This window comes from Trichosurus vulpecula, chromosome 6 (assembly GCF_011100635.1).
Source record: "Trichosurus vulpecula isolate mTriVul1 chromosome 6, mTriVul1.pri, whole genome shotgun sequence".
In the NCBI taxonomy this organism is placed as follows: Eukaryota; Metazoa; Chordata; class Mammalia; order Diprotodontia; family Phalangeridae; genus Trichosurus; species Trichosurus vulpecula.
Window position 1 is genome coordinate 138,868,814 of NC_050578.1, and position 26,135 is coordinate 138,894,948.

Here is a 26,135-nt window from a genome sequence, read left to right on the forward strand (position 1 = left end):
CCATTTCAATAGTCGCGGGCCGCTTGAACTGCGGCGAGGGGAGCCCGGGGCCGCGGCCTGGGCAGCGGTGGGACCCGCGGCTGCTGCTGCTGCTGCTTCCCTCACCCGAGCGGGCCTGTGCGCGGCCCGGAGCGTCCGCAGCGCCCGGAGCTGAGTGCGGGGCCGGGTCCCGGCAGGCTGGCTCCCGCCATGCTGGGCCACACGGCGGGGCCGCAGCCCCCCAGGCTGCCCCGGGCAGCCGCCCCCGACGAGAACCAGGAGAACGTGCACCCGGACAAGCGCGGCGGCCCCGAGCCCGCCCGGACGCGCACCGTGCTGGGCGTGCTGCGGGCCAACGTGCGGGCTCCGGGCCCCGGACCCGGCCTGGGCCCGGCGGCCACCTTGGCGCCGCAAAAGTCCAAAAGCCGCAGGGTGAGAGGCGGGGGGTAGGATGGGAGGCTGCGGGAGGATTCCCGCCGTGAGGACGCCGCGATGGGACGCCCCGGGGCCGCGCGTTCCACCGCAGGCGGGGCGGGGACGCGGCAGGCGGGACCCACGCTGTCTGCGGTCTGTCTGCGCGGGCTCGGCGGGGGTGGGGTGGGGGCCTCCCGGGAGAGGGGAAGGGACCCAGGCAGACCCGGGAGCCCCCCACCCAGGGCCTGGCCCCGGGCCGCCGGGTTTGCGCGGGATCCAGGCAGCCGGCGCGCGGCCCCTCCCCCTCCCCCCAGGAAGTGGCAGCTGTCAAGGGGCCGGCCCCCACCCCCCTGCGGGGGCTTCGGGAGCCGGTCCCCCCCAGGTCCTTCCCTGCCCCATCCCGGGCCCCGTCGCTGCTTGGGGACCCCCATCCCCCGGTCCGCAGTGCCAGAGACAGCATCGGCTGGGGTGGGGCGGGGAGGTGGGTGTGCAGAGATCCCCTACCGCACTGTGCAGAACCGGGGAGGAGGGCCCCCAGGGCCAGCTGTCCGGCCCTCTGGCCAGGGCTCATCCCGGAGATGCTTTTGCAGGTGGCTGTGCCCCTCCGCGATGTCCAGGTCCAGGAGGAGCAGGCTCCCATCCCACCCTGGAACGCCACCAGCAAGCAGCCGGCTTTTACCATTCACGTGGATGAGCCCGAGGCGGACAATGGCAAGAAGCCCCCCGGCCCTAGGAAGGAGGACTCGGAGGACTCGGTGCTGGGCTTCCACTCGGCGGTGTCCCTACAGGACGCCAGGAAGCCTCTGGTGGCCCTCGACTACCCGATGGATGGCGGCTTCGGTAAGCATTTACCTTGTCCGGAGGTTAGAGTGGTCATCCCGGAGTGACCGGGGCTTCAAGGGCAGGCCTGAGACTGTCCATCCGGCCCTCACCCTCCCTCCGGGAAGCCCAGCAGTGACCCTTCACAAGACTCATCTGGCCCCCCCCCCCAAGCAGGGGCTCAGACGTGGGCCAACGTGCGGGCCCTGGGTTCTCCAGCCCTGAGACCTGTTCAACATGGGGTACTGGTGCCGTAGCTGAGGCTGCAGAGCAGAGCGCTCCCCAAAAGTCAGAGCTGTTATAACTGGCATATTAAGCCAGCATGAGCAGCCCAGCAGAGTCTCTCCCAGGTATGGTAGGATCAGGATCCTCTGGGGTCCCCTGCTGTATAAGCTAGGCCAGACCTCCCCTAAAATGCAAGGAGGGTTTCTGCAAGATTTGCTAGCACCTTGCACAAGCCTTCACTTCTGAGGCCCAGCTCTCTTGTTCAGACAATGGGAGTGTTGGTGCTCCTGGCTGAGCCGCTGGAGAAGGCACCTGGTGAAGCTAAAGTGCAAGAGAAATTTAAGCTGTTTGCTTTATTGAGTAATGAACATCATTTATGTGAATCCCATTTACCAGGGTCACAGGTTGACCGGGGTCAGCCACCTTCTGATTTTGTGCTGTTTAAATAAATAAGACAGTAAAATTAACCTGGCCCTGTATCTTCTGAAATTTCCTCAGAATCTCCCCTTACTATGGACATGTCAGTGGTACTGGAACCGGAAGAAAAGCCACCAAATGTCAACGAAGTCCCTGACTACCATGAAGACATCTATTTGTACCTTAGGGAAATGGAGGTAAATCAGAGTTTGTGAAGGGACAGCTCGCTAGTCAGGATGGCGGACAGGGTCCAGCCGCCCTGACCCTCAGCTGTTTCCTTCTCTCACCAGGTTAAGTGTAAGCCCAAGGTGGGCTACATGAAGAAGCAGCCGGACATTACCAACAGCATGCGAGCCATCCTGGTGGACTGGCTGGTGGAGGTAGGGGAGGAGTATAAGCTCCAGAATGAGACTCTCCACTTGGCTGTGAACTACATCGATAGGTTCTTGTCCTCCATGTCAGTGCTTCGGGGGAAGCTTCAGCTGGTCGGGACTGCTGCCATGCTCCTGGCCTCGTAAGTCAGTCCCCTGGGGGGTGGGTAGCAGGATTGAACGGTTTACTGATCACCTAAAGAACCAGGCGTGCTTTCAGGGGCCTAACAGTGGAGCTGGGAGTGTGCAGGACAGAGGTGTGATAGCGTCACATGTATGGACCAACATGCCGACTTGTGCTTACTGGGACAGGGCTGGCAAGAACTTTTCATTTTTCCAAAAAGTTAATTTGCTGGGCTGGACTTTCTTTCAAATCTGGCCTAGAGGAGACCAGAGCTCAGCAAGGAGCACAAGTTTTCAGTGCCTGCCTACACTTATGATTTTCCTTTTCTTTTGAGATTGTAGTAGCCTCTGCTTAGGAGAGGGGATATTATGTTTTGGAGGTGGCTCATTTAGGCAGTGGAGGGAAGCCATCTCAGAAGCTGGAGCCCCACTTGGGCTAGTGGTTGGCTCCTTCCACAAAGGGCTGCCATCTTCAGCAATAGCTGTTTGTGCAATTGGGGTGTTGGCACCACCACTGTTTGGATCTGGCCACTGCGTCCTGCCCTTCCACAATGCTGTCACTGCCCTTCTCACTTCACCCCACTCCTGGTTTTGGTGCCCCATACTTGTTTGGTTTCCTACCGAAACCTACCTTGCCTTTTACTTGTCACCAGCTTTGTGTCCCTCTCAAATGTAACTGTCATGTCCTTGATAATGACGAGACACCTCAATGAAGTGCTTTGGTTTTAGCATCAGTGATTCCTGGAGCGTTGGCAGGACTCTTCCTGGCGTCCAGCCACATAAATAACATTCCTTGATTCAACAGCAAGAACAAATTAGAGCCATGCCATTTGAGTCTTCACAGACGGCTGAGGGCCCGAGGCAAAGCCAAAGCTAAGGGAGAAGATCAAGTCTAACCTTGTTCTTCCTATGAAGCATCGGAGGCCTAGAGCAGGGAAGGGGCCAGCTAGAATCCAGTGATGGCAGAGCTGCATTTCAAAACCAGGTCTGTGCACACCAGCTGCATCTGGTGAGCATGAAGCCTCCATGATGTGCCAGTGTCTCTGCTAGTGAGGAGCTGGAAATTCAAAGACCCAAGAGCCTCTTCCCCCAGAGAGCCTACCTCCTGAGTGGGGCTAATGTGGAGATAAAAATATATGGCAAGGAAGAGCAGGAGGTGGGAGAGGGTTTTATCGGTGGCAGCAGTCAGGAGAGGCCTTATGGCTGAGGGGGCATGAAGGAAGCCACCGGAGGTTTTAAGTGCTGGAGGTAAGGAGTGAATGTATTCCAGACCTGAGGGGCATCTGTGGAAAGGATGAGCAGCAAGGAGGCATTTGGAGGTTGCTAGAATGGTAACCGAGGTATCTGTATATGATCCAGAGGCACCAGCTGTTGTTTAGGACACCAGTTTGGCAACTGCAGAGACCAAGTGGGAGGTTACTGCAGTGGTCCAGGTGAGAGACCAGAGCCTGAATGGGGAGTGGGGGCTGTGAGTGAAAGGTGGGAAGACAGACTGGATGAGACTTGGCAGCTTATCGTCTTTGGAGCAAAGTCAGAGATGACTGAGGTGCTGAGCCAGGGTGGCTGGGAGCACAGTGGTACTTTTATCTGAAATGGGAAAATTAGGAAGAGGAGTTGTGGTTTGGGCATGCTGTCTGGAGGCTGTTTGGGGGCTGTGCCACCAGGCATTAGGAACCGTAAGGCCACAACAGATCAGGCTTCTACTGACAGCTTTGGCAGTGAAGGCATTTTGTCAAGGAAGGCAAGTTTTGTTTGTCTAAAAGCACTGATGATTTTGGATGCTTTCTTTTGTTGTAGAAAGTTTGAAGAGATCTACCCTCCCGAAGTGGCAGAGTTTGTGTACATCACAGATGACACGTACACCAAGAAGCAGGTCCTGAGAATGGAGCACTTGGTGCTCAAAGTGCTGGCCTTCGACCTGGCTGCACCAACAATCAACCAGTTTCTTACTCAGTATTTCCTGCATCAGCAGCATGCCAATTCTAAAGTGGAAAGTTTAGCGATGGTAAGTGACGCGGAAGCGTGCCTCACTGTAATTTCACACACTGTGCCTGGCTCTGCCCGCTGGGGCCAAATGATTTTAACCCCTTTTCTACAAAGCAGTCCTTCAGATAGTTGAAGACAAACATCCCATCCTCCTACATCAGGAATTTTTTGGGGTCCTGGATCCCTTCTCAGAATGCTTTGAACACATAAAGTACTACCCAGGAAACCAATGGTGGTGAAATACAATTACCAAAATACCAGGCATGTTCATAGACTGTTAGGAGCCCTCGGCCCAGGCCCTCTCTTTTCCAGGTTCACTTCTCTAGCTCCTTCAGCTGATCCTCCTAGCACCTAACTCTGAATCCGTTCACCAGTCTCCCTGTCCTGGGCCTGTTAACAATCCCTCCATTTAGGCGTAAGGCTACAGAGACCCAGAGCCAACAAGAAAGCTGCTTGTTAATAAGAATTATTGTGCAGAAAAGACTGCAATTGGTAGCTCCTTAGTATCGCCACCAGGTTAGCATTCTGTCGTTAATGTTAACACATAAAACTTTTGTTAATGTCTGAAGCAGAAATGAAATCTATGTAATCACTAAATAGGAAAACTTTTACATTTCTAGTTTCTGGGAGAGTTGAGTTTAATTGATGCTGACCCATACCTGAAATACTTACCATCAGTTACTGCGGGAGCTGCCTTTCACATAGCCCTGTACACGATCACTGGCAAAAGCTGGGTACGTATTGATGGCCATGCAAATAAATCGGGCTAGAAGAGTTGTTTTTATAAAACACAAAATCGTGCTGGGTTCCTGATTTCCTTTTATGAAAAGGAAAAGCCAGTGTTACAATAGCTCCTTTCTAGAGCAGTGTTTGGCTTACAAATTGTTTTTGGGAAACAGTCCTGTGACGTGGGTAGAACAGAGATTCCTCCCCTTTACAGAACAACAAGCAGGTTAATAAGCTAATGAAGGAAGCGACTATTAAGACACATCCAGCCAAAGGGCAGAGAAGCTGCAGCTATGTATCACAGTGCTTCTGCTCTGCGGTTCAAGCTTTAACTCAACCCATTTCAAGGATCTTTTGAGTTTGAAACCAGAGAATGATGAAAAGATGGTGCTTGACTCATTTGTGGAGGAGTCACAAGGTCATTCCCGGTTTGGGAAGCCTTCATGTTCCAGGGGAAAGGGATCTTTGCCCTGACTACAAACAAGCCTCATGCTTCTCTGTTCTTGTCCCTTTCCTACAGCCTGAGTCATTAATCCAACAAACAGGATATACCTTGGAAAGTCTTAAGCCATGTCTAATGGACCTCCACCAGACCTACCTCAGGGCACCACAGCATGCACAGCAGTCTATACGAGAAAAATACAAGACAGCAAAGTAAGAAACCATCTGCTTGGGTGGGAATCTTTTTGTGTAACAAGCCCCATGAAGCAAGCACTTTTCTTTCAAAGTGTGGCCTGCATATCCTTATCATCTATAAATGTGTTTCTGAGGTCAGAATATGACATTTAAAAGCCAGCAAGCACTTATTAAGTGCTTACTGTGTGCCCCACAGTGCACAGAAAGGGCAAAACCTTCCCTGGACCTCACGTTGGGGTGAATCAGATGGGACTCCCCATCTTCTGTAGAGGTGCAGGGACTGGGGCCTCTATCTGACCTGTCAAGAGAAAGAGGAAGATTTGGGGAACCAAAGATAGGATACCCTGACTGTCCATGGGGCTTTGCATACGTACTCAAAGGATTGTTAACTCATTAATTTCTAAGCTGCCCTCATCTTGAGTCTCTTTATCATGCCACATAAACTACGTCCCTGTCTTGAGAAGCTGCTCCCACTAAAGCTCTAAATCCATAGACATCAGGAAGAGGAAGGAAAAACAAACAGCGAGTCTTTGTATCAACTTTGCAGCATCTATCCCACTGTGAGCTCACCAGCTATCTTAGCCAAAGTCGAGGATAAGCAGAAGCTGCTCCTCCAAAAGGAAGAAGGCTGAATTTCCCTCCTCTCTCTCTCTCCCTTTCATAGGTACCATGGTGTATCCCTCATCAACCCTCCAGAGACACTAAACTTATAGTGAGTGAGAGACTGGGAGCTGTAACTCCAGCCCAAGCGGTTTTTATCGTGGGCCCAGGTTTCTTCACAAAGAATCACTTCACAAAGGACAAGTTGTGGTCTATTACAGATTATGAAGTACTTTTTTTTATTTTTATGATTTTAAATGTAAATCTTTTCTATGTGCAATTGTCCTGCATATTTAGCTGCAGATGTAAGTGGTGTTGTTTATGCATAGTGAGTATTAACCAAGCCCGTACTTTAGGATAAGAATTTGGCAGCCTCGATGGTTTGCCTCCAACAAGTGAAAACTGAGGTCAACCTGGCTCACTCGCGGGAGTGTTTGGACATGAATGGTGTGGTGCAGGAGAGCCCAGTAGAAGGATTTTCCAGGATAAAGTTTAGAATGTTGGCAGCCCTCCCCGTCTTGGCTAATATCTGTTTTCCTAAGATTGGAGTGGCTCGGGAGAGCATCAGCACCTGAACTTGCTCGGACAGACTCCTCCAGGGCAGGGGGACTTCGGTGTTTGGGTAGAGAATGGTGTTTCTGGAGCGAGTCCCTGCAGGCGGGCTGTGCATGTGCCATCTGTCAGTGCTAGGGGTCTATCTCACCTGCTGCCCTCGTGGTGTAAGACAGAATGAGATTTTAAACAGAAACCATGTGTGGCCCTTCTTGATGATGCCTGCCACCCGTGGACCCCAACGACCCAGAGGGAGCTGCTGATGGGCAGAAGGGCCTTTCCTAGGCTGGTCCCTACACATGGAAATGCGTAAGCCTTCTTTGCAGGCTTAGTGATGTTGACAAAGCCAAACAGAAGGGTTAGGAAACTCCAAGTCATCCTTCCTATTACTAATGGATTGGATAGCTAGCAACGAGCAGGACACAGGGCCTGACTACAAATTAGGATCTGATGTGTGACAGAAACAGGCCCCATTTTTCGGGTAAAGAAATATTAAGAGATTACTAAGAATACTAAGAGATTAAGTGATGACTCAGTGGCCCCACTCCAGGGAGGTCTCCTCAGCCACAGCTCTGTCTGGCCAGACCATGCCGCCTGCCTCTCTGGGCCTTCCCCTCCTCAACTGTGCAATCACAAGTAGGTTCAACCTCTCAAATTAATCCAATGACACGAGATATTTTCTAGATACTTTATTTCAAATCAAGAAAAAATACATGTAAAAATACGCAACAGTCCTAAATGTACTTAACAATAGTGTATTTTGGAAGCTTTAGTTAGCAGGCTTCTTTTTCTTCTTTCTAATGGCTTTTTTACTAAAGACTTTGTCCTGTTTGGAGTTGGCCTGTATTCTGTAAACAAATAAAATCAAAGCCTAAAAACATGTACCTCAGATTATGGACACGTATTTATAGAAGTTTCCTTTAGTAGGTGTTCACTCAGGCAAAAATAACATTGAGTGAGAAGAGAAGAGGGCTCAGCCTCTGCTCTGCAGGGTGGGAGGCCTGGAGGACAGACTGGTGCTTCTTCCAGGCCTCTCTGAGAAGGGCATCTCTGTGTCAACAGAGCAGGAACAAATCATGGCCTGGGATAATCGCTAGTATTGGCAGACCCCACTTCACACTCGACAGAGGAAAATTACTCGCCTTTAAATAATGATGGAAAAATCTTTGGTCAGGGCCATAGGTTACCATATGACTTTACATCAGGCAAGGGTGTCTTCCCCATTCCAAGCACCCTGCCCTGAACCTATCAGGTACAACAAAGCTCTCTGCTCCTGATCTTCATATGCTTTTGTCATATGGTACACATTTTAAGAAGGCCCAGACAGCCTTTCCTGAACAATTCACTATAATCAGTATGTAAAGGAATCTTTGGCCATCTGCTGAGATTAAAGTGAGGTTTATACTTCTGCCTATGCATTTAAAAACCCTACATTTGGAGAAGAGATATTGAAAACTCATCAAGAGTTGAATTATCATTTGCATTAACATTAATAACTGTTGAAATAAATCCGAAATCCTTCAGTTACCTTGTTTTCTTTGGATTTTCTCCTGGTTCTAAAATAATGATTTCATCTTCTTCACTATCTGACAGCACTATAGGAGTATCTTTAAGAAACATAAAAAAAAAACATGTTAAATTAGGCAAAAATGTACAGACGAGATAATGTTATAGTTTCTATCACTAGGTAAACTTAATATATTTTCGTTTTAATAAAAGTGTAATTCAGAAGAACTGCAAGCCCCCAAAATGTTCAGCTGCTGAGTCAGTAAATGCCTATCATTAGAGGACACTGGGTGAAGGCCAACTCTACCATGTTGTATTTTATTTCCTGTAAGGGGCTTTATGTACATAGCAGGTCTGAAATAAATGTTTTCTGTATGGATTATTCAAAAGCTGTAATATATAGATTTCATTAAATGGATTACTGAATTGTGTTTCCAGAAAAAAATGGTTGCCTTTGGGGGAAAGCATGTAGTCAGTCTCTAGGTACAGCCTGGCCAGAGCACAGGGCTTGGACTTGGGGTGTGGGTGAGTGGGAAGCTCTGCAGTATGTGAGCCAAACGAGGCCATGCCTGCCCTCGTGGCATCATAGAGTCTGACACAAATAGGAATGTCTCTCCAAGGACAAAAGAATCTGGGAAACTACATGGGTCGGGTTGGTCTGATCACCTGGACACATTCACTACGAAGCAGTGAGTGCTGAGTTCAGAATCATGAAGCCTTAGGTTCAAATCCTGCTTCAGACATTACTTAGCTGGCTACTAAGACACATTTGTTAGCAGAACTGCCCACTCAGTTAAGGGCTTGGGGGTCCTAATCTGGCAGGGTTACCTGTTTTTAAACCAAGTTGTGGTGAAGTGAGCCAGGCACTCCACCCACCCAATCAAAGTTCAGAACCTGAGCTGATATTCTAGGCTATTTTACAAATAATAATGAACTTGGTTTCCCTTTGCATTCAGTTCCAACTTGGCATTAATTATTATTTGGGGCATATTATTTGGGCATTAATAAATTACATTGAGTGATGGGTACAGGGAATCATAATTGTGACACCTGAGGATCAAAACTGAGCTTTTTGCTGTCTTTCCTTGTCCCTCACATAGCTAGATCCATGATCACCAGTCCCTACTGTGTGCCAGGGTGCACTGCTCCACTATGACCTGGCTCTCCTGAGGAGTGCCCATCTTTTGCCTAGAAATAAGTGCATGTTTCAGCAGGAAAGCAAACACATAAGAAGGTGGTGAGCCCAGAGGAAGTGAAGCCAAGTAGAGTGCCAATGAAAACCAATAGTTCAGTGGTCATGTTTAATCAGCAGAACTTACCATCGCTGACATGGTTTCCAACATTCTGGTCTTCTGTTTCCATCTTGACACTGTCAAGAATGGTGACTTCATCACTGCCACCTTCATCCTCTTCCTCTTCTTCTTCCAGATCTCCCCAGGAACTTTCTATCCCCTCTCCAATCTGGGCAGTCCCAGGAGTCCATAACACCGGTTTTGAAACACTCAACTTGTTAAGGAAACTAAGAAACCAAAATCTGATCTGACACCCTGGTCCAAAGTAGGCAAGATGAGAAGAGGTTTTTTTTTTTTTTTTTAAGAATCATATAAGCCCATTTAAAACAAGTGGCACAATTTGTTTCCTTAAAAGCAAGATAACCTAGCAGCCAGCACACAAGGTCAGCCACATATGCCCACCATCAATGGGACCAACAATAAGGAAGATGACTGGAGGAAGGCTGAGATAAAAGGTTATGCGCCACATTATCAATATGACCTATTCATTTATATGATACGAAGCTAAGATGACAAAGATAAACACAAATATGACACCCCAGACATCTTGGTGCAGCGTTAAGCTGTGCTGGCCAGCAGCAGTGGCCTTTTTCCCCTGATACTAAGGGCCTCCTGAGGAGACAATAAACATGGCTCCTCTTGGAAAGCCCATGATTGAAGCATCTGCCAGCAATGGAGTGGAGTGACCTGGCTCTTAGAATCCCGGATTTCTGGAGGCAAAATTAGGAGTCGAATGTTTAACTTTTCACTTGACGAGCTAGATTATCTTACTCTTCATACTTCCTAACTGTTCAAAGTTATTAATTTTTTCAACAGTAAACAACTACCTCAAAAAGAAATGAAAATCGTAACTAACACTGAATGACTACAGGTTTTGGGGGAAGCACAAAATTTAGCATGCAATGGGTCTGAATTTTCTATGATCACTTATTACAAAAAATAAGCTGTCAAAAAAGATACGCCTCTGAAGGAGGGTCAGCTTCAGCTATGATTTCTTCTGCTTTCTCTTCCACATCTGATGTATCAACAGGGGCCTTTTCCATTTTGAAAGCTGTGATCCTTTGGTTTGCTATTGATTCTGCAAAGCCAAACTTTCCACCTTCTTTCCTATTTTGTGTTTTTGGTGTGAGAAAATAAAACGGTAAAATAATTAGTAGTATTTATTCAATGATAGGCAAGGAACTTCAAAATCAGGTTAGCGTGCATTTTGGTGGCCATCATGACCTCACCCCACATGTGAAAAACCATTCAACTGGAAATCATTTAGAAATTATCTTATTACTTTTGATTCCTTAAGAAATTACAGTAACTTGGAGGAATTGTCTTACCTGGCAGATTTCTTTTTAATGAGAGATGGTTCAGATCAGAAAATACAAGACAAGGAACACACAACTGGCTTTCACAAACACACTTAAAACATAACTACAGTTAGCGGACAAGGAATATCCATGTGAGAGTGTAGTTATGTGGTGGCTGTTATATGCCCTGGAGGTTTCTAAACAGAGAAGCCAGGTAGGCTAGGAATACTCAGGCGTCGAGGAGATTTTCTCTCTGTCAAACTCACCTCACTCTCTTGTCATTCTCCAAGGCTTTCTGTATGAGTTCTGTGATTTCCGCCACTTTCACACCAGCGATTTTACTGCACCTCAGAACCTGTTTGTGAAAGCCAATGTTACTCAAAGAATACAGCGTGTCAAATGCTCTATCCTAATGCAATGAAAACAGGCACATTTCGGTTCTGAGACTAGTTGTTCCACCTCTAAAAATATTGCCAACGAATTTAAGCGACTTTGCCCAGAGGGGCGCTTTTAAAAAACAAAAGGAAAATTCAATCATCTGAGTGTACCCTACCAATTAAATGTAGTACTTTGTTATTTAAAGATTTGAAATGGAGATCAATTCTAAACTAGTCTCCTATCCATATGTCATTGGCTCAAATAAACAACATGATTTAAGTCAATAGCAACAAAATAAATACTGTAAGACTGGATGGCAAATAGAGAATGAGTATTGCTATTATAAAATAATTATTTCATGCTAGGGATTTTCAATCCCAGCATCCCATGAAGTATCTTTGAAAGGCCTTTTGAGAATCCCACAGGTGTGTTTAATTTGGGTCTGCTGCTTCACTTCTAACAACCTAGGAGCAGGGCTATTTAAAAGCTTCGATGTGGAGAACTTCCAAATTCTAAAAAAGTTTAAAAGTCCTGCCTCTAAAGTAAACATTTCATTAATGCTAATGTCTTCCATCTACCCTGCCCGCGTTCTGTATGTACAGAGTTGTTAGCATGTTTGTCTCTCCCATTAGAACATGAGCACCTTGTGGAAAGGGGCTCTCATCTTGCCTCAGTATCCCCAGTACATGGCACAGTGCCTAGTTCATAATCAGCACTCAATAAGTAAAGATTTGTTGACAGATTAAAATAGTACTTTTTTTTTCAAAACAACATATAGTTATCCCTTTCACATTGTAAGGGTTAGGACAGCACCTCCACGATCTGGAAAACCTGCATATAATTTTTTGGCCCTCCCTTCATACCAGAGAAGTCTGAATTTTACTTTTTCCTTTATGGGGTTCTCATGCATTTCCAAGTTTCTAAACCTCTTCTGTGTTGTCTGCTGCCCTTCACCTGTCACCTATGACTTTCACAAAACTCCCCCCAAATTTTCATTTAAATTTTATGCTGATACCGTGATGGGGAAGGTTGTGATGTGGCAGGGATAAGTGTCTAATTCCAATGCTGATCTTCTTCAGATGGTGAATGAGCATGGAATCTGCAGTCTCAGGAGCTGGATCTACCTCTGTGACTCTGACAAATGGATTGTCCTCTCTAGATCTCAGCTTATTCATCTATAAAATGAGGAGCTGGGCTAGATCAGAGGTGTCAAACACAGCACCCTACGTGGAGTCCACAACACTCCTGAGGGAGGCTTGAGCAAGATTACAAAGTAATTGGGAAATATTTAACAAAATGAGCAAAAATACAAAACACAGCTAATGTTAACATATGTCTTTCTATGTCAAAATGTGGCCTGCAGGGATCCTAATGTACAGCTCAGTGGCACCATTTCTATTTGAGTTTGACACTACTGGCTTTAAAGCTGATACTACGACCACTAATCCCAGAATTTTTCAAAAAAAAAAAAAAACCTCACTTGTCTGAGACAAAGTAAGTTAAAATTCATTTTTTCCTAGTCCTTTGCAGCTAATGAATTTTAAGGTGATGGGGTCACCAGCCCTGCTGTTTTTTTCCGAGAAGTAGGCCTTCTCTTTGAAGGATGCAATGATGATTTCTTACATTTCTTCAAAGATCAGCTCTGGCAAGGCTGAGGCATTCATTCCAGGATGGCAGCAAATACGCTGATGTCAGTCATTCAGCAGGCACCGATTAAATGCACACATAGTTCAACCCTGGCTCTATGATTGGACTTGTGGCAAGTCACTCCTCTCTGGGCCCCAGATTCCTCAGCTGCAGAATGAGGATGGCACACGCGAAAGCTGGTGACATCAATGTTACTCTTTCAAGTTCTATACTTCGTACTTCCAGATGACTGAATTATGTCACTTATTTGGCCGAAGGAAATGAACTCCAGGACATCAACAGATCAATGATCTCGTTAATGGGCACATTCCTCGTAGTAGGAACAGATCATCTAGCTGCAACCATGGCACAGCTCCCCTCTCGAGGCACAGCACAAATGCCCATGACATGCAGGCCTCAGGGCTCCTTCACTTTCACCCCATGACAGCCAATTTTTTTCCTGGTCATGTTTCTCCTACCGGTTTTGGGTAAATCCTGGATAAACTTAATATGCTGCCACCTGCTCAGTCCTCCCTGGGGTCATCCTCACCTTCAAATCTTTGGAGACAGAAAGCAGCATTCCATGATTCACAGCCATACGTCCAAGGCAATCCGGCTGACATTCCTCTTTCTGTCCAATTCTGGGCTCTGCTCACGGTCCATTTGCCTTCAGTCCATGATGTATACACTGATGGATGAGCTCTATGGGCAGTTCATCCAAATATACATCATCTTGTTTAGAAAACAGGCCTTTTCTACACACTTGGTTTCTCCTGGCTAGATTGGCTGAGCTCCTGAATGCTTGGAGATCTCATCAGGAGGCACTCTGCACAAAGTCATTAACAAATAGGATCTGAAGGGCCTCACCTCCAGAAGGACTCCAGGCTGCACATGTGCATGATGGCAGCATACGTCTTCCCATCTTATGCCCTGCTTAACTTCAATCATCAGAGGCTTGAACACAGTTATCTTGTTAACATCATTTAAGGATGTTGGATGCCTCTGACTCACCATAGGAGAAGAGCCCTTAGGGCAATGGTGCACTCTCCCAAATCATCATTTCTCATCATCACAAAAATAAACGCAGTGGGGTCTTGAATTCTCTGCACCTTTCAGTTGAGTGCATCACTGGGTTTGCTGTAGGATCTCATCTAAGAAAGCCTCATTATTCCTTTTCTATGCCTTCATCAAGAATGCCCTCAATGCATGGGCAGATGAAATTTTTGAGAAAATGGACAACACAGTGGCCTATGGTTGGGAAGTTATTGATGTCCTCTTGGTCAGTTTTTCTGATAAAAACAATGCTTGAGATTCCCCCCCACCAACCCCACCCCACACACATCTTTGCCATTTCTCCATCTTTCAGAGCCCTTGAGAAAGGTTACTTTAAAGTCCACCAAAACACTGTTTTGAGCCTCAGTTCAAATAAAGTCTTATATAGCTCGTTAAAAAAAAAAAACAAACCATCCTTAGATGACAGGGACAGAGGGAGGAGAAAGGCCTATATCTGTGATTTCGCTGGTCTGCTCTAGGGAATTTCTGAGAAGGAAACTCTCTACCAAAGAAGTTCAACATCTTCTCTAAAATGTACAGTCTTAGAGTGTTGTAAGTGACTATCACTGAGAGGTTAAGTGTCTTGCTCAACGTCGCATAAGCAGTATGTATCAGAGGTGGGATCTGAACCCGGGTTTTCTGGCTTTGCAGTCAGCTCTTGATCCGTTTATAACATGCTGTCTGAACTATCTGTTTTAGAAATGCTCTAACATCATCCTTTCATTTATCTGGATCCTTAACACAGCTTACATAAAGACTTGAGCTTGGTATCCACACCAGTCAGGTAACCAGAAGGTTCAGATTCTAAGTCTTGGCAGAATAAACAATTTCCTAACATTGCTCACTCATTTCCATCACTTGTGTTCTCCTTCATGCCTCTTCATGGTGAGGAAGTAAAAGGGGGGAAGAGGGCGTGTGTGGCTTTGATGATGATGCCTGAAGCAGGGGAGCCTGAGGCTAGAATGCTGGCACCAGGCTACACACTCAGGTATTAAGAAGTGGTCTGCACTGTGGAAGAGGCATCCACAATGCGCTGCTCTGAAATATTATTAGGTGAGCATTATTAAAGATCAGCAACCATCAGTGCCTGGATTATGTGGGTGAGAACTAGTTTAGTTTATACACAAACCTACTCTTCTAGTTACTCAAGACTTAATGTTAGTAAGTAACATGGAGCCTCAAGCCACAAAACGCCTCATGCCATCATACCTAACAACTAACCTGATCTTGGAGCAGCATGATCCCCCCGCTGGACTGGATGGTACAAATCTCACGGTGTTTGTTCATGGCAATCACGAGCAGGCCATCCATGACACGCTCCTCTCGGTCATTGGGATCTACTAATAAGTAAGTTCTGAAATAAATATTAGTATTTTAATTAATATTAATGGTCTAGAACAAATCAGAAACATGGAGTGACTCAAGGGTTAAGATATGAACCCTAAACAATGGGTTTTGAAGAACTAAAATGACACTATTTTGTGCTATTAGAAAGCAACCTGGGGAAGCGTTGAGGGGCAAAGAGAATGATTATGTTTATGAAGAGAGTGAAAGCTAAATGCATCTCTCTTTGAAAACCCAACAGGGCAATTATTATAAAACCTCTCTGTTAATATGGGTTTCTTCAAATAATACATAATTTGTCTTTGGCTGATTAGATGACTTAAGTGTTCTAACAAAAAATTAGATCATGTGGACCTGCTTTGATGATTTATGTTAATTCCAAGTCCATTTTTTCCCTAATCCCTTTCATCTAGGATTTCATTTCAAATTTCAAAGTACAATAAATGCCATTATATGGCAAAAACTAATGACCCTAAAAGTATTTCTAAACTCTGATCATATTTCATCAAAATAGTTCATCTTACAATGAAATTCTCAACTATCAGTTCAATGTAATGAGCCCACTGACTGCTTCTCAGTGCTTTTATCTAGCCCTTGTTCATAGCCGACAGAGAACAAATAGGAACACCTGACCACCTGAGCACAGTCCGTCATTTTCCAGGTCCTTACTACCTGAGTACATACTGGCTGAGCTGCCCCCTGGTGCCCTGGGCAAATCTCTACAGCTGAGTCCCAGACTTGCTGCTGACATGCAATGGTGGAGGGGAGAGTCCTCACCTGGAAGTCTCCTACACCAATGCAGTCACAGATTTAAGTCTTTATCATGCATTTATTAAACATAAGAGAGATGACACATGACAACAATCAGGGGTGGCGATTTCAGCATCACCTACTTGAATCTACCCCTGCCATTTTTTTGGCAACATGGAATGATAATGATGATGATGATGGTGATGGTGATGATGCTCAGTTTCTCATGTTTCAGGGTGTGTGTGTGGTGAGAGACCCCAGTGAGCCTCTTCTGCCTGCCAGGCCCTGGGTGCTGCCAGACAAGAGTGGCTAGGGATCACAGGCTATGTGCTATGGATGTACATTGTGGCACCATCCTCAGAGCATCTGTTTTTGCTCCTGATGACGAGCACCCTGTGACTCACCCTTGCTGGAAGAAGGCAAAACTGACACAGATGGGCATGTGGTGGATACTCAAAGGGACGGGATCTCGTTCTTCCAGCGCGTACTGCACAAAAACACAATGGCCAGTAACTAACACGTTAAGGGAATGGACAAGGGAAAAAACGAATGCTCTAGAGGTTCAAGGGGAAAAAATAAAATGCCCCTTTGTCCCCAATGTTCACCCATGCCTCTCTGACCCCAGAATCCTCCTTCTTGAAACTCTCTTACCAGGGTCCCTAGGGTCTGAGAGGGCCAGCCCAGGAGCTGGGAGAAGCCTCACTAGGACTGATACAATCACAAGACACCCACGCTCCTAGCAGGCACGAGAACGTGGGCTGCCTGCCAGGGACGCAGGCGCCCAAGCCAAATGCTTGCCTCCTGCGCAGGACATCTTCCTCCAATGTGCCACCCTGGGATGAAGCTCTAGAACTGGTGCCAAGCACACATGCAGCCTCCTCCTCAGCACCGAGACACCAGTGAGATTACAGCAGAACCTTGGCACCATGAGAAATTCTAAGCTTCAGAGTGTCCTTGGTACTAGACTCAGATCCATCAGAGAACACCAGTCTCAGAGAACCAGAAACTCTCAGGAACCAGAAGCCAAGGGCATGCTGTTCTAGGAATGAGATGCCTTTTGGGTGGATTCTTCCCTCAACATTTCAAGAACACAAAGGACCATGGAGCACAAGTTCAACCAGGCTCCAGGCCCCTGAGTTAGCATTAACAGCCCTTATTTGTATAGTGCTTTAAGGTTTAAAAAGCAATTCACTCATAACCACTCTGCGATTCTATCTCCTACAACTGCATATCCAGGCAATCCTGCCCCATGCCCTTCTCATCTCTACCCTGCAGAGTCCTTCAAGGGTCAGCTCACATGCCACTGATCTATGAAACCTCCCCTGGGGTCCCTAGTGGTTAAATCTCCTGCCTTCCTTAAATTCCCTTGTCTTTACTTATTTTTGTGCCTGTTGGATTCCCCCAACCCCAGCAGAATGCTTTTTGAATGGCAGAGGCTATTTTAGTTTTTGCCTTTTTATCTACAGCACGTCTTCTGGTTTCTTCTCTTGTTAGCGTAGAGACAGATGTCTTGATGTATTTTGTGGTATTGTTTCCGGTCCTCCTTTCTCATAGCACACTGAAATCGCATTAGGTACAGAGCCTCATTTGGTCATCCCACAAATCAACAGGCATTTACTCCAGTAGGTTCTTAATCAAGCTGAGTTGAACTGAATTGAATTTGGGCATGCCCAGTGAGGCTCTGGGCAAGTCCCTATGCTTCTCTGGGCTTTGGCTTCCTCATCTGAAAAATGGGGTCAAGAGCTGTGCCCCACTTGTCACAGAGATACTGTGAGACTCTAATGAGGTAATGAGTGCAGGACATTTCACACACGAAATGGCAGCTTCTATCATTTTCTAGTGGATTCCTAAATCACACTTTCTCCTTTTTCATCCCTACTGACACCCTACACACTTTCCCCTGCATTCTTCTCTTCCTAAGTCTTTGAGCATTTTGTTCCATCCAAATGCCTGGAACCACAACCACTATTAATAGATTTTTGGTCTAGACTTGTGGTTTCATCAATTGCAGGAAATTCCTAGCGTGGAAACTCTGCCAGAATGAGATGGAGTCACCGAGAACTTAAGTGACTTCCCACAGTCACAAAGCTACACCACAGCAGAGGGAGGACCTAAACAGAAGGTTTATTGACCCAAGGCTGGCCCTCCATTCACAGCATCCTGCTGCCTCTCTTCATCGATACTTTCTGATAAGTCTTGTTCTACCCTTGATGCTGTGCTAGGCATTGCAATTTAGAAAGCTGTGATTTGGCACCTTTGGGATTTAACCCCCAAATGCCAGCACCCCTGAAACAAGTGCTCCACAAACAATCCCCCAACCATCACTGCAGAGACTTACCAGGGTGATCTCATCACCTTGTACAGACACATCTGGTCTCCGGAAGTGACACAATGCCACAATCGCGGCAATGCTGGCAGCATCAATAATGTTTCCATCATGATTTAACAGATGGAGATCCACACGGATCTGCCAGACCTGGAAGAGAATTAGAATAAAAAAAAGTAAATCTTTGTACACTGAGTGTAAAATGTAATTACTTTTTAAATATATCTAGCAAGTCAAAGAAAGCAAGTCTGTAAAGTCAAGGAACATGTCACCAGGCAGCCTGGTAGGGATGTGGCATTGGTGAGGGTGCCACCTCTGTTATACCACTGTCCTTTCAGGCCCTGTTTGTTTCCTCTCTCTAAAAGAGACTATGATGACATTTCTGTAATTTGGGCAACTGGAGTATGGAATGCAGAAACACAAAGTGACTTGCTGTAGTTCAAGTCAGTCTACTACAGCCAAGGTTAAGCCAAAGTGACCCCTCTGCCAGGCTAGCACCGTGACTCCAGAGAAAAATCACTGCACTGACAGTCAAGAGAGCTGGGTTCCAATCCTTGCTTTGTATGGACTTGGGGAGGTTAACCAAACAACCTCTGTGTGCATTAGGGTCTTCACTTTAAAAGATGAAAGTGCTAGCTGTCTTTATGAAACACCTTAAGTAGAATGAATGAGTAAATCTGTATGAGAACCCTAAAGCTCAATAGAAGGTGGCTTCTATAAATCTGACGTGTCACTTCCGTGGAACGCAACAGTTGTTTATTTTTTTCAATGGAAACAAAATGATATTCATAAAAACTAAATTCTACTCACAATTAAGTGATGTTTATGCCTTCCTAACAATAAATGGGATAATGCTCTAAGTATGCCTTTAAGCAACCTTTGGGAGTGATGGTAGAATTCCCCATGAAAAAGTTGGATTGACTAAAGCTTTGGGAATGAAGGACGAATGTTGAGTCCCACAAATCTAAGACATTTCTCCTAGTGTTAACCACTGAAGGCATATCCTATACCTTTTCGCCAGCAACAACACAGAGAGATTCGGTGTCTATACACTTCGAATTTCTTAGACATCTTTCCAAAAGTCGATTCAACTTCACCAAGAGATCTGACTGCCTATGAAAATAGGAATGGGCTAATGAGAGAGAACCATGAAAACACAAACTCACTGCTATAATACATTTTCTTCCACCAAAAGGCAGAGTAAATCCTTCTTAAGAAACAGAATCCAGTACCTGCCAGGTTCAAAAGCTGGAGCGGCCATCTGAGAGAGTTCAAGGTTGAAGAAAAGAATACCTTCTGTTGCCCGATTGAGCTTTGGAGAAACAAGTTCACAGGAAACTTGCCCAAGAACTCTGCAAAAACAAAAAATAAACATTTGTCCAGTGAAACCTACACATGCATTTCTTACAGCTCATCTCAACTGATTGATTTTTTAAAAACTAGATCTTCCTCTCTTGCCCAGGCTGGCTATGCAAGAAACAATCCTACCCCTGACTGGCCCAGGAGCTCTGACCTACACACTGCTTTCTCCCTGGGCTGGTCTGTCCCTCCTGGGACCCAGGGGTCACCACATTAATGCCAGATGGCGCAAATGCCCAGTTGGCACAGCCCAGTGCAGCTCAGAAGAGCTGCCAGCCTCTGCTTACTGCCCCCCTCCCAACATCAGAGGGCATTGTGTCTAATCCTCTCATTTTACAGATGAGAAAAAGTGAGGGCCAGGGTGGTTTCTGAGATTCTTCAAATGACAAAAATGCTAAGCCCATGAGGTATTTCTCAGGCTGATTTTTATTATAATGGTTAGCCTTTTCTTACCTTGTTTTCCCAAGTTCCACAATACAGCAGCCATAGTCTGTTCCAAATGAAATTTTGATGTTTCTGTAGTCATAGGTCTGTCTACCATCCAGGCGCTTCAACAGAAAAACAACAATTTCATAGGTAGGGAGAAATTTCAGGAAGTTCAAACAGTCAAACTATTTTAATGTTATTAACTAAACTTGTGAGCTCTAATTCAACTCAGAAACACTCAGGCTTGTTTGATATCATCTTGTATTACAGCTCTAGTTGGTGTCTTACCCTTTACTAAGCCATCAGCTCCACAAGAACAGAGATTCTCTCCTATCAAGCCTCACCTCTCCCTAACAGCTAGCACCAGACTAAGCACACAGTAGGAATTTTTAAAATGTGTGATGAATTAAACTATCATCCTGCCATTCAGTTCTGAAACCAAACATCTCAGAAACCTATAATACTTTATATTAGAATGACAGACTTCTAATAGTGGAGACTAGTAAAATAATCAGTCCAGTTTCTCACCACCCCCCCATCCCCAAGGCATTTCTTTTTTTATGGCCTCCACCATAAATAGAAATGAAGGGGTTGTACTGGTGGGTTTGGTAAGAGAGTATCTCCATCAAAACCAAACCAAACCATATCCCACTACACATCACAGCTGAGTTCTACAGACCACAAACTGCTGAACTTTCATGAGGATGGGGGGATGAGACACAAGCAGGACATTAAAAAATGGGAAACCAGCTTTGGAGAGGATGACAGCCTGAGTTGAGGCAAAGATAATAAAGCATCCACAGGGAGGCCATCACTGACAAATAACCCTTGTATGTGAGGAGCGGGGAAGATCTGAATAGTACAGCGTGATGGTGATTCCCATGGGGTGGCCATGGAAGGGGAAGGCTTGGGCCATGTGAAGTTGGAAAGAACGGAAAGCTTGTTTAGAAAAAAGGGATGGGTTAGGTTGATCTTGGCACTTAGTTTTTGGTCCTCCCTGGAAAATCCAGATGTGGGAGCCTGAGAAAGAAGGAACAGGTTCTGAGGAGCAGAATTGGGCTGAAACATAGAGTGTATCCAGGGGAATCAGAACAAGCTAAGCTAGAATGGTGTTCGATTGTGGAGGTTCTTGAACCCAGGCAGGAGTTCAAAGTGTACTCAGTAGACAACAGAAAGCCAGTAGGGACTTTTCTGCAGAGAAATGACAAGACCACATCTGTACAAAGGGACAGCTATTCTAGTAATGATGTGAAGGACCCATTAGAAGGAGGAGAAAGAAAAAACCGCAAGGCCTGTCAGACAAGAGTCCAGGTAATGAGAGTCTAGGCTGATGGCAGTGGGGAGAATGAGGAAAGGATAGTTATAAGAACAGGCAGGACAGACAGTTTATGAATAGTTTTTGCCCTCAAGGACCATGGGTACAGTTATGATCTTTACTCAGAAAACTCCCAGAGATGCATACCCAGCTCTTACTTTTTTCTCAACAACTCTACCTAGAATACCACTACCTAGATGCCTACTTCAGGCATCTCAAACTCAACATACTCAAAACAGGAATCATGACCTCCAAAAAACCCAACTCTTCCTCATAACTTCCTTTCTTTCTGTTGATCATACATGATTCTGTGAAGTGACACCTCCTTCAAGAAGCCTTCCCAATTTCCCTCCCCAAGTCTCACCAAACCACTGTATTTATTCTCTTATCTGGTACACTTACTTATCTATGAACATGCTTCATCCTGCAGTTGAATGTCAGCTCCTTAAGGACAGGGGCTGCACCCTCATCACCAGGCACACTGGCATATGGTAGACAGAGTAAATGTTTGTTGATTGACTGACATTGTCTCTTGTCACCAGGCACCCTACATCCCCTCCAAGTTAATTCATTCAGCCTTGGGGGTCCCTTTAGGGCAGAATTGTAAGGCTTCTGAAGAGGGAAAGTCAAACCTCACCTGAACCCCAGGCCAGGCTTCATCCAGTCTCCTACCAGGGCCTACCAGCACAGACAGCTAGCTGGCCACTGCTTTGGAGGGTCTCTTTGCCATCTTGTTCAGGGTCTGATCAAATAAACATTGCCACTGCTAACAGACACAGTATGACATTCTAATGTCACAAGACTCCACTCTTGACCAGTGGTTCTCAAACCTTCTTGGGTTTTTTGGCTCACAGCATAGTCTATATTCTTTGCTTTGAGGCATCTCTAAGGAAAAGTCTGGAGATTCGAGTGGACCCGCTTTCCCTTCAATAATAGCAGCTATTTTTGAGTTCATCATGGGTTCAGGGTCTGAAATATTCTGGGGTTAGTATATATAAGTAACAAGGTTTATTTATCTGTATTTAACATACAGATACTAGGTAAGTAAAATGTATATTAACAGATTAATTATTTTTATAATCTGAAATAACATATCTGAAACTTATGGCCCACTCTGGCTTGGACTGAACACCTGTCCTCACTGCCTCACACACATCCACCTTAGCCCCACCCTTTCCGTATCATTCCATTTTTAGACAAACTACTTTACACCATGTTCAGTCCTGGGTCATTCTCCCTCCTTTCTCAGCTAGTTCAGTATGTCTTTCTCTCTAGCCCAGTCCTTAACGCTGGGAATTGACCTAACATGTGATGTCTCCACAAGCATCCTTGTTTTCCAGGTGAACCTTCTCAACTCCTAGCATCTGTATTCAGATTACATTATTATGCATAATTCACACCTCTGAAAATCTTCCCCAGTGCTTCTGTTCTGCAGGCCTGCCCTCCTCCCCCACCAAGGAACTGATAGGAAAAGCTCTTTGTACACATTGCTTCCGCCCGGCGCAGTGACAGCCCCGGGCATCCAGCCCTAGGACAGGGACTGATCACTGACTGGGCGTCGCCAGGGCGCCCCCGCCCCATGCCCCGATGACGTCACTTGGCCCCGGCGGGGTTTGCCCGGACGCGCTGACGTCACCAGCACACCTCCCTCCTGCTCCCGCCCTCCAGGCCGCCTTCCCGGATTTCTCGCGGTTTACTTAGTATTTGACAAGTTAGAGGGAGGCAGCCTGGCCGCGGGCCGATCCCTCGGGGGCTGCAAGCCCGCCAGGAGGAGGCGGCCGCCACGCCCGTGAAGGCCCAACATGATGGCGCCCGGTCAACCACGGCCTCTACCTGGGGGAACCTAAGGCACCGTTTGGGTCCGCCCCCAGGAGGGTGAAGGGGGATGGGAGGGAGGGGCTTCCCATACGCCCGAGGCGCGAGCGCGCCGAGGGAGCCCTCCTCTCTTGCCCCCGGGGGGGGGGGGGGGGGGGGCTGTGAGCTACCTGCGCATGCGCCCACAGTGGGGCAAGGGCCTCGGCAGAACGCGGCTTCCTAACATTCAAATTCAGAGCCCCTTTCCCATAAGGCCATAAACCCGGAAGGAGGGGGGTGGGGAGACTGGGGAACGGGTACTCGAGAGACGTTCGGGATTTCTGTTGTTAACACCTATAGTGTGGCCGCGGTCGAAAGGCTAGCGCGCTGGGGTGGACATTCAAAGGCGCATGCGTTCTACCCTACACGCGCCCAGGAGGGGGCGGTCCTGGAGAATGACAGTTGCTCCGCCCCGCCCCGCCCCCACCTCGCCCCTAAACAGCGGACTCGAGGCCGCGCGTGCGCGCGAGCGGAGGAAGAGAGGGCGCGCAGGCTTCCTTCCCTACCTTCTTTTCCTCGATGGCTCGGAGCAGGAAGCGCCTCTCGCAGTTAGATAACGGCGTCTCCTTCATGGCACCGCCGTTCCGGAGGAGCGCTGCGGCCCCGGAGCCGGGAGAGAGGGAGGGGAGTGGAAGTGGGGAGAAGCGTGCCCCTTCACGTGAGTCCTAGACGTCTTCGGTCGCGCCGAAGACTGACGGCATCAGTATGCGGCCCCGGCTGGGGAAGGTGGGAGGGAGGGGGAACGCTGGGCGCGCGGCTGTCGCTCTGTTCATGCGCGAGGGCTGGGAGGGAGGGGAGCCCGGGGCGCTTCTGCGCAGGCGTCACGGCTGGGGCTGAGGTTCGCTAGTGTAGGGTGGGTTACCTGCGGGGAGTGGAAGTCTCCGCAAAACTCGAATGAGGAGTTGCACGCGTGATTATGGGGCACCATGGAGACCTAGATCAGCCAGCCCACTCCCCATTTTACAGGTGAGGACGGTGGGCCAGAAGAGGTGTTTTGGAGGCCCTCGGGATCGCGCGTGTTCCCTTACAATCCCCCGTGGACTTTCTTTGGTCTCCCGTGCCTTTCCCCCGGCACACTCGTGTTTATCGGCCATCGGTGATTCTGGGTGATTGCACGTAGTAGGTACTCACGTTGCCTGCGGTATCTGACAAGGCCCCGCCAGAGTGGGGGCTAATCCGGGGAACGAAGTTCGGATCCTGGCCCAGTCACCGAACCCTGTCTGCCTCAGTTTCCCCACCTGTCAAATAAGCCGGAAAAGGAGACCGCAAAGCACCCCAGTGTCTCTGCCAAGGAAACCTCCAGTGGGGTCAGGAAGAGTCGGACAGGACGGGAACCGCCCGACAAAGAGGGAATAAAAGTGACCAACCCGAGATAGTTCACTCGGGGTCAGATTTCGGACACAAGGCCAGCGCCTCTGATCGCAGATTCAGCCTCTCAGTACCACGTGGGGGGGCACTTACCCTTAGGAGCCAGGGGCCCGACCAGGGTCCAGGGCGGAGGAGGGGGCACCCTAGGGTTGAATTACTGTCTGTGCAGACAATGTCCAGTCCTCGCCCCTGCCCTGGGCTTCAGAACTGTTCAAACTGCCCATCCTGAATGCATCTTACACTGCACGTGCCGATAATGATTTCATGTTCTCCTCCCTCCCCAAAAATAGTAAAGTAGAAAACCAAAGAAAACAAGCCTTAATTCCATTTGTCGTGTTAGATTGAACTCTCCACAGAAGTCCCCTAGGGAAGAATAGTGCCCCCAAGAAAGAGGGAGTATTTAAGGTCGCCTTCGCTGCACTTGCTAAGAGGCGGACTATGAGGACCTTAGAAATGAGCCACAATTTACATCCAACGACATCCAAATGCCAAAAAAAAAAAAAAGCATTTCCCTTTTAGGCAGCAGAACACAAAAAGGACTAATTCATAACCCTTGCTTTTTAAATTGCACGTGCACTTTTCAGAATCGTTCACTTAGTCGGTATTCCCTTCTGTTTGCTTCTGTGCATTTTAGGTAATGTTTCAACAAACCCTCTTTTTTCATCAGTATTGCTAACCCCCCTTTCTCTCCCTCACACCCCCATTAGAAACCAAGAGAAAACAAACAAAAGACTTGTAACAAATAAGCTTAGTCAAGGAAAACAATTCCATACAACGGTCATGTTCAAAAACACGTTTCATCCTAAGTCCTCTGGAAACACGGTTGGTCATACATTGATCAGAGCTCTCAAGTCTTTTAAAGCTATCTTTCCAGGGTGGGCCCAGCATCAGTCGGACTTCCTTTCCCCTTCTCTTTCCTCCACATGTCTCTGTGCCAGGGTGGACTTGGATGTATTTCTACCGCAGATTCTTTGTGTGTGTGTTATCTGGAATTCTTTGACCCATTCAGATAAGAGTGGGGTTCATCTGATGCCTGCTTCCCTTTTCCATTCCTCCTTGTGTATACTGTTCTCTGGCACCCCAGTTAAGAGAAATCCATTTCTCCTTCTCCCTCCTTTCTAAACCAGCATATTCCTTTTACTCTCCCTTGTCTTCCTCCTCTTTGATCCTAAACAATCACCTGGGGCCATATGGTTTTCTTATGTAACTTAGTATGCTTTGAAGACACTGAGGTTGTGAAGATAAATGTATTTCTTTTCCTCCATTAGAATGTTATCTTTACAGCATCATATAGCCCCTTTCAGTTACTCAAGTAAATTTGTTTTTCCAGTTTTCTCTTTTTTTAGAATTTTATTTATTTTTTGTTACATTTTAAGTTCCCAACTGTTGCCC

The 26,135-nt window shown here is 47.0% G+C and overlaps 2 protein-coding genes across 2 annotated transcripts; one reads left to right on the forward strand and one right to left on the reverse strand.

The window, feature by feature from the left end:
• On the forward strand, nt 1–8,741 carry CCNA2 (cyclin A2). Its single transcript, XM_036764337.1, has 8 exons — nt 1–411; nt 984–1,233; nt 1,936–2,051; nt 2,145–2,368; nt 4,146–4,353; nt 4,955–5,068; nt 5,581–5,714; nt 6,361–8,741. Exons 1-8 carry the CDS (start codon nt 190–192, stop codon nt 6,407–6,409), a joined length of 1,317 nt encoding a protein of 438 aa, XP_036620232.1. The 5' UTR covers nt 1–189; the 3' UTR covers nt 6,410–8,741.
• On the reverse strand, nt 7,523–24,071 carry EXOSC9 (exosome component 9). The gene is made up of 12 exons (XM_036764338.1): nt 23,882–24,071; nt 20,234–20,328; nt 19,654–19,773; nt 19,432–19,534; nt 18,434–18,571; nt 16,500–16,582; nt 15,223–15,355; nt 11,211–11,299; nt 10,607–10,753; nt 9,674–9,855; nt 8,377–8,455; nt 7,523–7,696 (listed from the first exon to the last, which is right to left on the reverse strand). The coding sequence occupies exons 1-12, from the start codon at nt 23,945–23,947 to the stop codon at nt 7,618–7,620; spliced, it is 1,314 nt and encodes a 437-aa protein (XP_036620233.1). The 5' UTR covers nt 23,948–24,071; the 3' UTR covers nt 7,523–7,617.
• Nucleotides 24,072–26,135: the final 2,064 nt, after the last annotated feature.

Excerpts from the sequence above, each read along its gene's own strand:
- EXOSC9 (XM_036764338.1), bottom strand. The coding sequence starts at position 23,947 with ATGAAGGAGACGCCGTTATCTAACTGCGAGAGGCGCTTCCTGCTCCGA. Across the intron at positions 19,535-19,653 it reads CCAGCTTTTGAACCTGGCAG|GCAGTCAGATCTCTTGGTGA; the intron begins GTACTGGATTCT and ends CTATTTTCATAG. Across the intron at positions 8,456-9,673 it reads TGGAAACCATGTCAGCGATG|ATACTCCTATAGTGCTGTCA; the intron begins GTAAGTTCTGCT and ends TGTTTCTTAAAG.
- CCNA2 (XM_036764337.1), top strand. The coding sequence starts at position 190 with ATGCTGGGCCACACGGCGGGGCCGCAGCCCCCCAGGCTGCCCCGGGCA. Across the intron at positions 4,354-4,954 it reads AAGTGGAAAGTTTAGCGATG|TTTCTGGGAGAGTTGAGTTT; the intron begins GTAAGTGACGCG and ends TTACATTTCTAG. Across the intron at positions 5,069-5,580 it reads CGATCACTGGCAAAAGCTGG|CCTGAGTCATTAATCCAACA; the intron begins GTACGTATTGAT and ends CCTTTCCTACAG.